The sequence below is a fragment of the Pristis pectinata genome, chromosome 19, assembly GCF_009764475.1.
Source record: "Pristis pectinata isolate sPriPec2 chromosome 19, sPriPec2.1.pri, whole genome shotgun sequence".
NCBI lineage: Eukaryota > Metazoa > Chordata > Chondrichthyes > Rhinopristiformes > Pristidae > Pristis > Pristis pectinata.
Genome location: NC_067423.1, coordinates 13,045,318 through 13,061,689, shown reverse-complemented (window position 1 = coordinate 13,061,689; position 16,372 = coordinate 13,045,318). Strand labels below are relative to the sequence as shown.

The 16,372-nt window shown below is 37.5% G+C and overlaps 1 protein-coding gene across 1 annotated transcript in view; it reads right to left on the bottom strand.

Annotated features, from left to right (window-relative positions):
* Positions 1–16,372, bottom strand: part of exoc4 (exocyst complex component 4) — a 374,968-nt gene that overhangs the window by 217,568 nt on the left and 141,028 nt on the right. The window contains 1 exon segment of the mRNA XM_052034230.1: positions 12,722–12,818. Within this exon segment, the coding sequence (XP_051890190.1) occupies positions 12,722–12,818 (97 nt within the window).

Sequence of the window (16,372 nt, the reverse complement as noted above, 5' to 3'; positions counted from 1 at the left end):
TAATGACTTGAATTTAAGTTTGCCAATTATTGTAGTGGGATTTGAGCTCATGTTTATTGCTCTTTTAGGCACCGCATTCCATATCACATCACACTGTGTAATATTTTTCTAATGTTGCCTCTTATTCTTTTGCAAAATACCTTATGCTGGTTTCCTCTGGTTGGTGAACCTACTGCCATTGGAAACAGATTTCTTATTATTCTGTTGCTGATCATGATTTTGTACATTTATATCATAATTCCTTTTATCATTCTCAAGTCTGGGGAAAACAGTCTTTCTAAGTTCCAAAATTCTGGCCCATTCTGGCAGAACCAACTCTCCCTGCTGACCCACAAGCATTCCAGTTGAAATAACTTCAAGTACTTCCGTTCAACGTTACTGGTTCTCATCTTTAAAACTTGCAAACTGCAGTTGAATAAGCAGATTGTTCAAACTTACACTCTTATGCAAACTGTAAATGAGATAGGATGCCACAGGACTTACAATTACACCTTAATTAAGGCACATTGTGAGAGCGAGGACATGGGGTGCCTTCTATGCTATAACTTCAGATAGCAAATACTGGGCCAGGAGACCCTTTAGTAAAGCTCCTTAGTAACTAAATTCAGTATGATGGCATAGCAATTAGGCATTGCACCAGCAAACTAGAGGTCAAATCAAATCACGAAAAAGTGTGATATTAACAAATCTGTTAATTTGTGGGGTAGCATCAGAAAATGAACCTGAAAGCTGGGATTGTCATAAAAAAATTTTGTTCACTCATTTTCCTAACAGGAGGGGACATGACACCTTTATGCAATCAGGTCTACATATAGTGGCAGCTGGTGACAACTTTGACTGGTGATAAAGCACAGCATAACATGTCTAACTAAGCCAATGTGTTACCATGGCAACAGCTCTTTCTGTGCAATCCTACCGTCAATCTTATTTTTTTAATAGATAACAATGAATGTTTTAAATATGCCAATAAATGCATTACTGAATTAGGGAGCCGTGTTGCCCACATCCAGATTTCTTTTGCATTCTCTTAACGTTTATGACAGTGTTATGTTAGAAAGGTAGAGGTTGTCAGAGGGGTCAACACAAAGGAATCAGGCTCTGATTTCACTGGCCTTAATCTGATACTGTGGCACAGATTATTCCAATTACCTATCCATTGGTAGATGAAGAACATTCTGCACATTGGCAGCAACGTGTCTAAGCACAAGGTTCCAGGTAAGGCAATATCTTGTGACAAGTTACCTTTACCTACATGTTGATTCCAGACCCACAATGTAACTAGCCCTGGATATCGCTGCTGGTACAATACGCCAGAGTTGTAAACAATATAGAGGACAGTAAAATAAATGATGGATGGGTTTTTTGTAAATATGCAAGCAATCATATCAGGACAAGACTCGGACCATCCCAGTTCAGTCAACTCTGCATCCATCATACTCAGGGAGCTGTCCTAAATACTTAGCAAGCCTACTCTATCGTTTAATAATCGTTTTTAAACAAACTATTTTTCAGCCAACATCTGTTGCCATTAAGCAAGGGAATGTGTGTCCAACTAACCAGATAGATTCACCTGAGGTCCAGTGAACTTGGGAGACAGACCAGGAATAAGTATGGCCTCAAAAGGCCTCATGTTGACCTAGCAATTCATGACTTCTGACTTTTCTGATTCTGTATGAAGCACAAAATGACAAACAATACCCCAGGCACTTGGATTTATGCAGTATTATGTGTGACCTCAGAACAACCCGAAACACTTTATGGCCAATTAAGTACATCTGAGGTTAGTCAAAATGTCGGACATATGAAAGCTAATTTGCAGAAAGCAAAGCCTCACAAACAGTAATGTGATCACAACGAGATGATGTGATTTTCGGATGTTGCTGAGGGATAAATATTGGTCAGGGCATTAGGGAGAGCTCTCTTTCTCTTCTTCAAAATGCTGAAAAGCAATTTTGTATAGCCATGTTATATGGGGGCTTGCTTTAATACCTCATGAAAGGAAAGGCCCTGCTGAAAGTAAAATGCTTCCTCAGTGCTCAAGGTGAGAGTGTGATCATTCAGCCACAGCTAACACAATTAAGATTTTAAATAGTTACAAATTTCTAAGAAATGGCTGAGCTCCTATGTTATTTCCTAACCTAACGCCATATCCCTTTGCTCTGTTGTTACCAAAAACCCATCGGTCCACATCTTCGATATGTCGTCCACTGAATATTCACAAGACGATTGGGTAAAGGACTCTACTTTAATATCTCATTTGAATTTTAGTAAGATCTTGATTATATGTTTCAGAAATATATCCATCCTGTATATGTGTTAAAGTCCCTCTTTGGTGTAATCTATGATCAAATGATGTCTTTCCCTTTGAGGATTTCTATTTAGCAGCACTTTATAATTGACAACTGGGTTGGATTGTGCTGGCCTACAGTCCACCCATACCCCACATACCAGCACTGGTCCTATTTCGTCTGTCTTCCACACCCTGGATTCCATGCTGTGGTGTGGATGGTATCAGAGTCTCAGGTGGCAGAATACCGAGGCCCCATCCTCTCCAAAAGGTTTTGACAGCCAGCAGAGTAGGTGGGAAAGGGGGTGGGGGAGCCAGTTGCCGACTGCAAGTAGCTGTTGATTTTGATAGATTTTAAAAGTCATGTTCAGTGGCATGAAGTCAAAATTGAAGTCAATAATTTAAAATAAAAAATAAAAGTTAACTAAAAACAACAATTGAAAAACTTCAAAGTAATTTAAGAACTAACTTGCCCTTTACTCCACGAACACCCTGAAATAATTGAGATCACAGCTTCTGCTTCAGGTCTGAGCTCATGCGAGGCAGAAAAGGCCATTCCCAAGTTAATACTGGGTAATCCCAGCAAGCCTGAATCCTTCTAGTGGACTGTAAGTGACTACACATATCGTAAGTGCTGACTTCTCAGTATAAATTGCGATCTTACTTGACGGTGGAACAGGCTTGGACAGCCACGTGGTCTTTCTCTGCTCCTTTTTCCTATGTTCTTTCATACGTACTTTTGTATGGAAAGAAATAAGTCAGCAAAGTGACGGAGAGGTTCAGAATTTTAAAATCAGTTTAAAATGGTTGATTGAAAGCCAGTGTAGTTTAGAGTGGACAGAATCATAATTTGTGTTCAGATGCAGACAGGAGAGTTTCGAATTCAGGAACTTCTGTTTCAACATCTGAATGCCAGTGATTCTGAATGGAACTGCTAGCAAAGGTCAGCCTGATCTAGCTCAAATTTTCAGGTCAACTAATTTTTAAATTCAAGAAAGTGGACTTGTCAATCTGATGTAGTGCCACCTCACGTCAGTGGTACAGAAATCATCAATGATAGCAAAAAGCTAAAGTTGGAAATCCCAAGTTGCATCACTGAAATTTACATCAGACGAAAACAACATGGCAATATTAGCATTTGACTAAATGTCTGGTCAAAAAATGTAAGGGAGCAAAAGGAAAATTATGAGGGGCACAGATAGATGGATAGTGAGAAACATTTCCCCATAATGGAGAAACCAGGGGTACAAGGTTTAAGGAGAGGAGTAAGAGGTTTATTTGGCATCTGAGAAGAAAATGTTTTCACCCAAAGGGTGGTTGCAATCTGGAATGCACTGCCTGAGAAGGTGGTGGAGGAAGGTACTAGGACAACATTTAAAAGGAATCTGGATGAGCACATGAATAGCCAATGCATGGAAGGCTGTGACCCAAGTACTGGTAAATGGGATTAGTATAGATCGTTACTTGATGGTTGACCTGGTGGGCTGAGGAACTTGTTCCTGCTCTCTGTGACTCTAAGAGAAGGAAATATGGAGATGAGATATGGAGACGTTTCAGGAGAAAGTTTGGGGAGTAGATAGGGGATGGGATTGGTCGAATTATTCTGAGAGACCTGATGGATTAAATGGCTTCCTTCCAAAAATGAAGAAATATAACTATAGTAGAATTCAAAAGCTCACAGGTAAAGTCAAGGCTACCAATGGGAGGGTGGAGGCACTTGTGCACTTATAAACAGAGGGCTGAAGGTCAAAATTTCCTTTTTTTGACACAAAGAGAATCCAGAAATATGGGAGAAGAGTAAGAAGTGTATGCATGATCAGTTATGACATTACTTATTGGCAGAACAAGTTCGAAAAGCCACATGGCCTCTCTCTGTTATTTCTTATGTTACTCTGTACAGAAATAAATCAGCAAAGTGATGGAGAAACCGGATATTTTAAAATCACTATGTTGGCGGACTGAAAGATAGCATATACCAAATTCACAGTGTGTTTTCAGATGCAGACAGCACAGTTTTGAAATTAATAGATGGTAGGAGATGGGAGATCATCTGAAGAGCATCAAAATATTTGGGTACAAAGGTAACAAAAGTACAGATTCAAGAATATTCCACCTTGAAGATGCCAGAAGCACTTAATTAGTGATGCAAATGTAACTGTGGCTTAATAGAGCTCGGTGAGCTGACTCGAGCCCAGAGAATTCCAAATATACCAGTCAGATGAGGATTGGGACGGGTGTACATTCTCATTACACTGAGGATTACACTGATAGACATGGAAGAAGAAAGACAATAGCAGATTCTAATGGAGCATAAATGCCTACATGCAACAATTAGTCCAAAGGGTCTGTTTCTGTGCCATATATCCTATGCAAAAATACCAATCACTTGGCTTTCCTTCTTCCAGTATGTCCAGTGAGTTGTCAAATTTGCTAAATACTCCATTGTCAAAAAGACTCCTAAAGTACCCAGAATAATAAAAATTGCAAACAATTATTTTGTATCTAACAGCCTAACAATTAGGGCATCATCACATCTAGAGTGCCACATTTAAACCCTGTAATTGCGCATAAACTGCAAGAGTGTGCTGCTGATATATATGCTGGAAGATTCCAGCGTGTTGAGACCCAATAACCAAATGGTGTTCAACAGCATTAAGATCAGTGGCATTTTCACCAGCAATTAAACTATGCAGTCACACAGCACAAGCCCCTGAAGCGACGGCATCTGTTCATGGAAATCTCTTGTAATAAATATCCTCCTGTTTTGGCAGCTTGCTCCCTCCCATAGATCAGCAAAGGACATAGAAACTGACAGCATGAAACATTGGGATTTCAAGAGAGTTAAGTGCTTTTAAATGCTATTGCATGCAAGAAAACATTTTTAAAAAATATAACATAAATGTCAAGATTATCTCATGTCAAGAATTATAAACCATCTGAGTAAATGTTCAGTGGAGCCCATTTATTACTAATACATTTGTGGTCATGAATAAGACATTTAAATCATTCAACAAGGGTACAAACATGTATGAATTTTGTTCACTAGGAAATATTATTTGCAAATGGAATCTATTTGCGCATATTACATCCAAGTGTTACTTTATCAAGGGCTTCTTGGGCATGAACTAAAATAAAACCCAAGCCCAGCATGATCTCATCATTATTTTCATACCCAACTTATCACTGTTAACGTAAGTATCTTACATACGTTATTGATCTGTTGAAGGTTGAAATACCAAATGAATGCTCCTGAAATTCTGAATGGTTACAAAGTTACCTTCTTAGGTAGTAAGAAGGCCCTGGATAAAATCATGAGCCAGGCTGGCAACATGCAGTCCCGATGACTCTCACGTGACATATATGGTGGGGTTATGTCAGGTAGCCAGGGTCTACTACACCACAGAGATACTCTTCATTACTTAGACATCCTTGCTGCCTTCAAGGTGGCACATTGGAATGCAGAGGTCAATTGTGCTAACAACTGAATCTTGCTACTCCTCACACCACTGGAGGGAAAATCTGCCCTGAAGCTGTCACGGGAGCTGGGAATTGTGGCAATGGTTGTACCACATGTTTGTACCCTGCTAAAGTGGGTGATTGTAGAGCCAAAGTTGTACTTTGCATCTGACTTTGGGATCATATACAGTTTGTGCAAGCAAGGCCTGGGATTGACAATTCAATAGCACACATTGGATTTTTACTCATCCGAGGCCTCAAACAAAATTGGCATAGGTGGCTCATGCAGCTCTACTTAAACATGTTTACATATCCTGAAGCATTTCTTCTCCCTATTTTTAAAGGCTGAGCCAATGTTTTCTGACTGAGCCAATGTTTTCATAGATAAATAGACTGGATATTCTGGTTGTGATGATGGCAAAACCATCAGTTTTCTTTTCCCTACATCAGAAAGCAATTCTGAGACTTCAGCACATGTGCATTTTAATAAGGAGATAAGTGTGGTCCAATTTTCTGTGCTGTTTTACATCCTTCACCAATGCATTTAAATGAAATAAGTTGTACTGACAAAGCCTTAAGGTGTTTACACACAGGTCTAGCTCTAAAGTACTCTGATCAATCCCTCAGATATTTTAACCATCTGAATAATATGTACATTTCAATCTTTGCTTAGCATTTTGCAAAATGTTTAAAGAAGGTAATTAAAAATTGAATCTTTTACTTCCCATTTTGCTGTGTGTGTTATTTTATCACAATTCATCGAGTCATGGAGTTGTACAGCACAGAAATGCGTGTCCATGCCAACCTGTTTACCCATCTGTACTAATCCCATTTGCCCGCATGAAGTCTGCATCCTTCTATGCCTTGCCTATTTAAGTGTCTGTCGAAAAGCCTTTTCAGCATTGTGACTGTGCATTGTTAGATTGCTTCTCCAATACTCAGTATTTTAGGAGTATCTCAAAGGATGTAATCCCTTAGTCACTGTTCCCAGCTGATTACATATTTATAATAAACCATGGAAAGCTCTTTAACATTTCAAATTCTATGTGATTACATGTTGTTTTGGTTGTCCTCATCATCTTCAGCAGACTACTCCATCCACCTCTATTGCATACTTTTGGCATTATCAACACATGCATCACATATAGATTTGTCTTCTCCAGTGCCCTTCTTGTCAGCCTCAGCTCTTCTGAACACAGTTTAGAACACAGCTGCCTTTTCTGAGCAGCTTCTCATCTGAAAACCCTGACATATGCTGACTCAACCATCGCTCAATGGATTAAATTTAAAATCCACAACCTTGACTTTAAATCCTTCTGTGATCTCACACTGCCTCATTGCCGCCTTCAGATGAATAAGTTATTACAAGGTTGATGACAAAGGTCAGACTATTAAGGTCACCTATACTCTAGGCTAGTTTAAAGGATCCTAAATAGATTGGGTAATCAAAGGTGATTTTAATGATTGAACTCATCATCTAAAATATAACTGACCTAATGTTTGATGTTCAGATAATAAATACTTATATAAATCATTTCAATTGTAAATTAGGTCTAATTGGTGTGACTTATAATTGGGGTATTTGAATCAAGAATTGATTAACCAGAAAGGTTAACAACTAAATAAATAATTTCTACCTTTTTTAATGCATTAAAACACTAGATCCATTATTTATTATTCATTTACTGCCACCAAGATATAATCAAAGTAAAACTAACCAGTAAAACTTATCTTTCTTATTGCCAATACAAATTCATTAATCTTAGACATCATGAGAATAAAACAAAGTGCAGCTGAAGGCAAGCTTAACTTGGAAAGATGTCTCCTTAATTTGGTCTTTGATGAGAAGAAATGGTCCAGGTAACAAATACGATAAAAAATGCTGAAAATAGATGATACATATTTCATCAGCTGATCTCTTCTAATTCAATCTTTGTGGCTAATTGCACCACAATGAACAAAAATAAGACTTTTTTGGAACAATTTAAGGGTGGAAATGACAGAATTTTAATGCAGGGGGAAAAGTTTATAATATTTATATCTAACATATCAAATTATTTGCAGCTCGAAGCTGGTCGGAGTTGAATCGCAGAAATACAAACATGCAAATTAGGATCAGGAGTAGACCACTCAGGCAATCAAGCTCAGCCTTCAAATAAGATCAGGGCTAATACGTTGGTAACAACTCTGCAATCCTGTCTACCTGTGGTAACCTTTCATCTTGCTCGTCAAGTGTCTGTCTCTGCCTTAAAAATATTCAAAGACTGCTTCCACAGACCTTTGAAGAAGAAAATTGCAAAAGTTTTGCTTCATCTGTTTCAAATGGGTGACTCATTATTTTTAAACAATGACCCCCAGCTCTAGATTCTCTCACAAGAGAAACATCCTTTCTACATCCAGCCTGTCATTTTCCCTCAATTAACTTGCCTCTCACCCTTCTAAACTTCAACCAATACAAGCCTAACCTGTCCAATCTTTTATCATAAGGTAACACATTCTCAACACAATCAGATCCTTTTTAAGGAGACCGGTACTTGAGGTCTCATCAATGGCCTTTGGAATTGAAGCATAACCTCAATACTCTTGTATTTAATAGTCCAAGCAATAAACAATAACATTCTGTTAGCTTTGCAAATTACAGGTTGTACCTGCAACTAGCTTTTTGTAAATCATGCATTAAGGGAGCCAGATTGTCTTAGAGCTCTGCAATCTCTTATCATTTAGATAATAGGTTTGTTTTATTCAAATCTTTCCTGCCAAAACAGAAAACTTCATATTTCCCCACATTACATTCCACTTGGGTGCGTTCATTCAGGAAACTGGAGAGTATTTCACTACACTCCTGATCTGTGTCTTCTACATGGTGGAAGGGCTCTGGGGTGTTAAGTACTGAATCACTCACGGAATCATAGAGTTGTACAGCACAGAAACGGCCCACTACATCCATGCCGACCTTTTTGCCCATCTACACTAATCCTATTTGCCAACATTCGGACCGTATCTTTCTATGACTTGCCTATTTAAGTGTCTGTCTAAATGCCTCTTAACTGTAGTAATTATATCTGATTCCACCACCTCATCTGGCAGTGTGTTCCAGTTATTAACCACTCTTAAAAAAAACTATCCCTCAGATCCCCTTAAAACTCCTTCCTCTCACCTTAAACCCAGGCCTTCCTCTTTTTATTATCCCCAAATATGAGAAAAATATTTTGCCTATCTGCCCTGTCTATCTCTCTCACAGTCTTAAATACTTCATCATAAGATTCCAACCTCTGATCTCTTGTAGCCATTGTACTTAAGCATCTGGTCTAGTTGAATTTTTACTTTCTGCTAATCCCCCACCAGGGTAACAATGGTGGAAAACTTGGTGATGTTAATACTATTGAATGTCAAAGGCTGGTGGTTTTTTACTCTCTTGTTTTTTTACTCTTTTGTGGCCTGAATGTTTCTTGTCACTTGCCAGCCATGCCAGAATGTTCTCTGGGCCTTACTGTATGCAGATCTGGGCTGATTTTCACCTTATAATGCAAGGAAGTTTGTTGACAAAATAGCTGAAAGTGGTTCTAGGTCATCTTCCTTCATGTGGAATAAGTATTGGACTGTTATTCCTTTTGTAGTCATTGACTTCAGTTTTCCTTGAGCTCTGTGATGCCACATTAGGCCAAATACTGCTTTGACGTTATGAGCTGTTACTATCAGCCCACTTGTGTTATTCAGTTTTTTGGTCCATCTTTGGACCAAGGCTATGATGAGGTGTGGAGTTGAGGAATCCTGGGCATCAGTAAGCAGACTATTGATGAATAAAGTGTTGCTTGATAGCAGAGTTGATGATGGCGACACTTTTCATCATCTTGCTGAGGATTGAGAATAGACTAATCAGGTGGTAATTAACAGCATTGGATTTGCCCTGATTTTTGTGAACTGGACATAGCTGGACATAGTTCCACATTATTGTACAGATGCCAGTGCTGCAACTGTAATGGAACAGCTCGGCTAGATGCATGGCTAGTTCTGAAGTGCAGTTCTTCAGTACCGCAACAACTATGTTGTCTATCATGGCTAATTTTGCTTGATCTGTGCAGGAGTAACAAAGATAATTTCTGGTTCTGTGGTTTACTATACTCTCCGATCTTCAATTACTTTGTGAGAAACCTGAATCCATTTGTGAAAAAAATGACTGGCACAGAGTAATACAATTCATACAAGAGGGTTTTTCTGTGCTCCCAGAGTGAATTCTTGAAATTAAAGTTACAGAAAAGTAAATGTCCTATTCTCAGCTCCTTTGCTTCTTTAATCTCAGGTTTAATGATAGCTCAAGCCTCCGTTTGGTGTTTTCTGTTTTTTTCCAAACAATTCTTCAAACACACAACAGCCACGGCACAAAGCTTCTGTCAATAATGTTCTGAGATTACTGCCTGCATTGTAATTATATATCAACACCATCTCAGAAAGGCATCCTCAAACTGCAAGTGTAATGTAAAGTATAACATAATTATGATCCTGTTTATCCTGCTGTAGTACCCCAGTTTGCAATAAGATACAAATATGATTTGAAATATTTTGTCCTCTGCATTATTACTACTGAATTGTCTTTTTGATACAAAATAAAAGAATAATGCAGGGCACTTAGAAACCTGGAAATAAACTGTTAAACATGTATTGCACAATTCTATTTTACAAAAATATTGTCAAGTAAAATTCTCCTTTAAGAGATCTTACATGTAAAACACTGCATCCAATAGAAACCTGCAAGACACAGTTAGCAATACATTTTACGTGTAATGAATTTTTATTCTGCATTTTGAATGAAGTTTGTAAAAGAAACAGTGGAAAGATTTGTTTCTGTTTTAAACGTTATTTGGAATGATCTAAACAATTAGTATAAGCAGTACTCTTAATAAAGGTATAACTTGCATAAAAATTGTTCACCATCTTGGCGTGATGCTACAATATGCATGCTTTGCCTTTTTCAAATTTAATTTAAGCTGCACGGTGGGTAAATATTGAGAGTATGTTATTTATCCTGCTTTCCTTCTAATGCACTGCCTCTCAACATAGCACTGATAACATAATGAAATATAGAACCTCAGTAATTTGAAAGACAGTCTGACCTTCAAGTTTATACAACTATCAACACAAAAGAATAAAAAATCTTATATCTGTATGTACATCTAATTCGTCAATTTATAGCCCATTACAAATTCATATTCACACATTTATAATGACAATTGACTTTGTACACATGTCACAGTGTAAATTTCACCCTCCTGCTGGATGTGTGGCTGCAGTGCCTCATTATTTCATCTCCCAGCTCTTCAATCTACCCTATAAAGAAGCTCCCATGTTCCAAACAACATTCATTCTATCCTTCTCAAATTGTTCTGAGCTGTATGGTTAATTACAATTATCTAAAAATAAAACAGAATATATCAAAATAATAACAGAATGTATCATTCCAAAAGGAGATTGAAGTACATCTGCATAGTCTTGTCAAATTTTCTGTCCTCCTTGATGTGTTTGTTTAGCTGTGCTGTACAATCCAATGTGACTGATATTCTTATTGAATTCAGTCTGCTGAGCATTTGTTTCCAAGTGCAATTGATTTGCTACCTTTGATTTTACCAGATGGTCTCCCAACTAAGGAATGACCAGTCCGAGATTTCTACTTGGACTTGGTCTTGATTTCTGTGTGTAATTTTCCAGTAGGTTAATTAGTTTTTAAAATTGTTCACATTTGATCTTTTTCAGGGAAAGGTATAAATAGTTCATCCTAATATCAGGTAACTTTTCCTCATATCTTTTGGAAACTTTATTTAAGGCCATGAAAACCTTTACTAGGAATCTCTTTTTCCAACTAATATGCAAGGTCATCAATTGCATTCATCAAAACCAGGGCAAGAGCAGAGATAGGGATAAAAGGGCTGCATTCAACAACAAAAATATTAAAAATGTACATTATAAACAACATACAAGTTGACTCTCTTTCAGTCTTGTATCTTCTACATGCACTTTCAACTGCTTCCTGAGTGCAGTGTGTTAGAACCATACATCTGTAACTGCTGAAATATGAACTCAGTTCCAACACAGGACAACTGGCACAAAGACTTTTGCTTTGTGGCAATTGTTAAACTCCAAAACTGAAACAAATTATGGCACTTCAAATTCATTATTCAATTGGCACAAGGCTACCAGCATTGTTGGTCTTAATTCAGCCTGAGCTGAATTATTTCCTTCAAACAATTGATAAGGATGCAGAAACAGGACATAAAATTACAAGTGGACATGGAAAATGGATGTCTATTTTTGGGTATCTGAGGTGCAAAGAGGTCTCTAAGTGCCATTGGAAAAGATTGTAAATAATTATGCATAAATACATGTGCTTTTGGGGCTCAGTTTAAAAACAACATAGCTATAACAAAGACAATAATAACTTGCTTGTACAGAACATGAATGTGCTCTTTCGATACCATCACTTGCAGCACTATGAATTGGTTGGATTCTGAGATTTCCATGTGCATTGAGTTCCTGATCTTAGCTGGAATGCCTGGAGATATTTTGAATAGAGTCAATAATGAGCTGGGAACCATGAACTCCTTTGGTTACTTATCAACTTGTGGGATTTTGTGTTGTAGGCAAGTAAAAGCCATAGGCCATTTGGAAGAAAATAAGATTTTATAATTAGAAAATCTTGTAGAGGATTGAACACCTGTTTTCTCAGCAATGCTGAATTTAATTTAAACAGACATCAAGGATAAAATTAGAAATGTTGACTTTTAGAGACAACATCATATCATCATAATTCAAGATTCTATTGCATGGAGATAAATAAGTGAAAAATATTTTGAAATGTCCAAAATTTGCAAGCAATAGCAAAATATTAGAAGAAACGGATTATATAACATCAGGGAAGTGTGCATAAAACCAACTTCAGGCAACATTTCTATCAACTAATATTTTGTCTTTTGATTTGGACAATACCTTAACAATGGATGAAAGATAACTGTGATGTTCCGAGCACCAGGTTTACAGACAAACTTTGTGCCTCCTCCTTCGATTAGATTGTCGTCAGCCCCACCTGAAAAGAAACAGATTAAGACTGATGTCCATTATTTGGATTCCCAAAGGACTTCAAAGGGATACAGTGAACAGTGAATATTTGTTATATAGGCAGCAACTTTGAGTTTAATTGAATAAATTTTGGACTGAAGTGGATATATGACATTGAAAGGTCTCAGTGTTAGTCATAAATTCTGCACGACGATGTAACAAGCACAAATGCTCACAAAATGCCACTTAAAAAGGTTATGGAGCAATTTTGGGGTAAAGGACCATTCATGCAAGAAAATCAATTAACATAAGGATTAGCAATATAATGGAGAACATACTGCATGGCCATAATAACACTTTTTTGGTTTGAAGTGTTCATCTTAATTCAATGACACAAAGGTTGTTTCAAACTTTGAGGTGCTTCATCAAAGGTTATTGTGGAACATAAAAGTTCATGATGTAGAATGTAAATATTGGCATAGATAGAAGATTGTCTGGCTAACAGGATGTAGAGAGTAGCCATAAATGTTTTGTTTTCTGGTTGGCAATACATACCATTGATGATACATTCACTTACTTTGCTGACCACTGAGAGTAGACTGATTGGGCAGTCATTAGCTAGATTGGATTTGTAAACAGGATATACCTGAGCAATTTTCCACATTATTGGTTAGATACAAGGGTTGTTACTGCATTAGAGCGGCTTGGCCAGAGGTCCAGCTACTTCAGAACAGCCAGGTTGTTTTCTAGTTACAGACCTGGTCATGAAATGACAGTGTACAGATGAGAATTGAAGTTGAAGGGCAAATGCTGGGGGGAATTTTCAGGATTGTGTTGGAGATTATCTGGCAGCATTTTGATGGGTATGAATGGAACCAGGCAAGGATAATTTCCCCCGATTGGACAATGGAGGAGTGATGTTAGAAGAGGATGATGTGGTCAACCTTGTCAGAGGTTTCTGAAGAATTGATAAAGATGATGAGGGTAGTTAGCCAGGGATTGCAGTCAAAAACTGTTATTTGAAACTTGGATCAGGAACTAAAATAAAAATAAAAAGTTAAACAGCAGTGTTTTGTTATCTCAATCCAGCAGAAAAAAATACCCCACCCACCCGGGTCATTCTCTCTTCTCTCCTCTTCCATCAGGTAGGAGATACAGGATCCTGAAGGCATGTACCACCAGACTTAAGGACAGCTTCTACCCCACTGTGCTAAGACTATTGAACGGTTCCCTTATATGATGAGATGGACTCTGACCTCACGGTCTACCTTGTTGTGACCTTGCACCTTATTGCACTGCACTTTCTCTGTAGCTGTGACACTTTACTCTGTACTGTTATTGTTTTTACCTGTACTACATCAATTCACTCTGTACTAACCCAACGTAACTGCACTGTGTAATGAATTGATCTGTACGATCGTTATGCAAGACAAGTTTTTCACTGTACCTCGGTACAAGTGACAATAATAAACCAATACCAATAATCCAGGGTCAGCCGCTACAGAAAACCAAGAGCAATCTCTAAGATAATAATCTGACCCTAAAGGTTAGGGCAGAAGATGTTCAAAAGGAACTTTTTTGCTCACGTTTAATTCAATAGTAATAGGTAAAGAATTTTCTGAGGCTATTGTCAATTTAGCAGAAAATTGATAGTCATGCATGTCAATACAGGGCCACATGAAAAATTGAAAATGAATCAGCTTCTTTCTATGTTACTTTCTGAAAGTACATTTTCCTCTTGCTTAAAAGACTTGTTTTATTTGTGATTTACCTTCATACATAAGCAGCTATATCTTAACCAAGGGTTTGCTGAGGTTTTTCAAAAGAGAAAAGTTGAATAACTAAGCTATATAATGCCATTGTTGCAAGGTGTACTGTAACATCTTGGCTAAAGATATGGCTATTTCTGAAGAATAGGCTTCAGTATTTTATAAACACCAGTGCAGATCAAAAGGCATTTTAAAATTTTCCACGATTCATTGTTACTTTGGAAGGGTCCTTGGGAAACTATTTAGGCAAAACTTGTATACAACCAAGATTCTTTTTACTTGCAACATTAATATCACAATTACATGTACAAGTTCCTAATCTGTTGATTATCCTCCACCCAAATAATTTTCTGTGGTTCTCCCCGAAGACATAATCACGTTGAAGTAAGGCTCCACAGCTGTCAGCCAGCCTGTGGTACCTTGTCCAAATGAGCATATTTATGAGATTCCAGCTATCAATCACAGAGAGGCAATCAGACTGGAGGGGACAATATCATTAAACCTAAGGACTTTCCAAACATTCACATGAGCATACTCTCTAGCTGAGGCAAGTGCAAAGTTATAAGACCAGGAAAACATGCTAATGCTATTTGTTCCTATCCTGAAGCACTTAGGCCATTCTGGTGCTCCAATTTGGCTTTGGCTGAAATCAATTTTCTCAACACAGTTTTGTTTGCTTTTCCAAAGCGGCAGACAAGATGATGAGAAATGGTCTTCCACTGCATTTCTTGTACCTCGGCTTTTATTTGTATTATGAACAAATTTAATCAGAATCAGAAAAGCTTCAAAACAAAATGAAGTTCTATTGAATATAATGAATGTCACCATTTTTTAGATGATTTATATTCATTATACTTGGCTTTGTAACCAGTATTTTGGGAGTTCAGATTCTTAGATTTATAGTTACACCAACTAGTTTATGAAGACTTATGAAATCAAGTTAATTGTTTAATTGAATGGAAATCTATGATTCCAATTAAAATTTATGGGATTGTACTATGCAAAGAAAAACACAATTCAGTGGCTCTGCTCTTTATCTTATTGTTCTCAAAATATTTATATATGTCACCTTTTAGAACAAAATGAACCAAACAGCTTGATACCAACAGCAAAATCTGATTTTGGTTATTAATAGTGATCATCCTAAATATGTTGACAGCTCCATGGAGCAAGCTGTTTCCTTTGGATGTATCTCAACAATATCTGAATATGTATATGGAAGCTGATAACTTATTCTATGTGACTTGATGTGGGAAGAACAATGAAGTTGTAATTAGATACCTCAATATTGTGTCTCTCTTAAGTCCAAGCCTTCTTGTCTTCAAATTGCTTTATCACACAGAAACCACTCTTTGTTCTGGCAGAGATATAATTTGATGCAATGTGTGTCAATGAGCACTAATTGGGTCAACAGTGACTCAGTCTGAGGCCATTGAGTCATAAGCTTCAAGACTCATACCAGAAGCTTGAGCACAAATTTTAGCCTGATGCATCAGTGGATAACCAAAGAAGTGCTGCACTGTTTGAGACTATATCAAGTCCAGTCTATGATCTCAGGAGGAAAAATAATACCCTGCCACATTTTTTTTATATAATGGTATGGAGACTTGGCACCCTGGCCAAAATGTATTCCTCAACCAACATCACTGAAACAGGCTATGTGGTCATTATCACATTGCTTTTTGAGAGGCTGTGCTGTGTCCAAATTTGTGCTGCATTTAGCAATGACTATATCTCAAAGTGCTTCTTTCGCTACAACATGCTTTGATGAAGTTGCTAAAGGCGATACATAAATAGATGTGTCTCTTTTTTT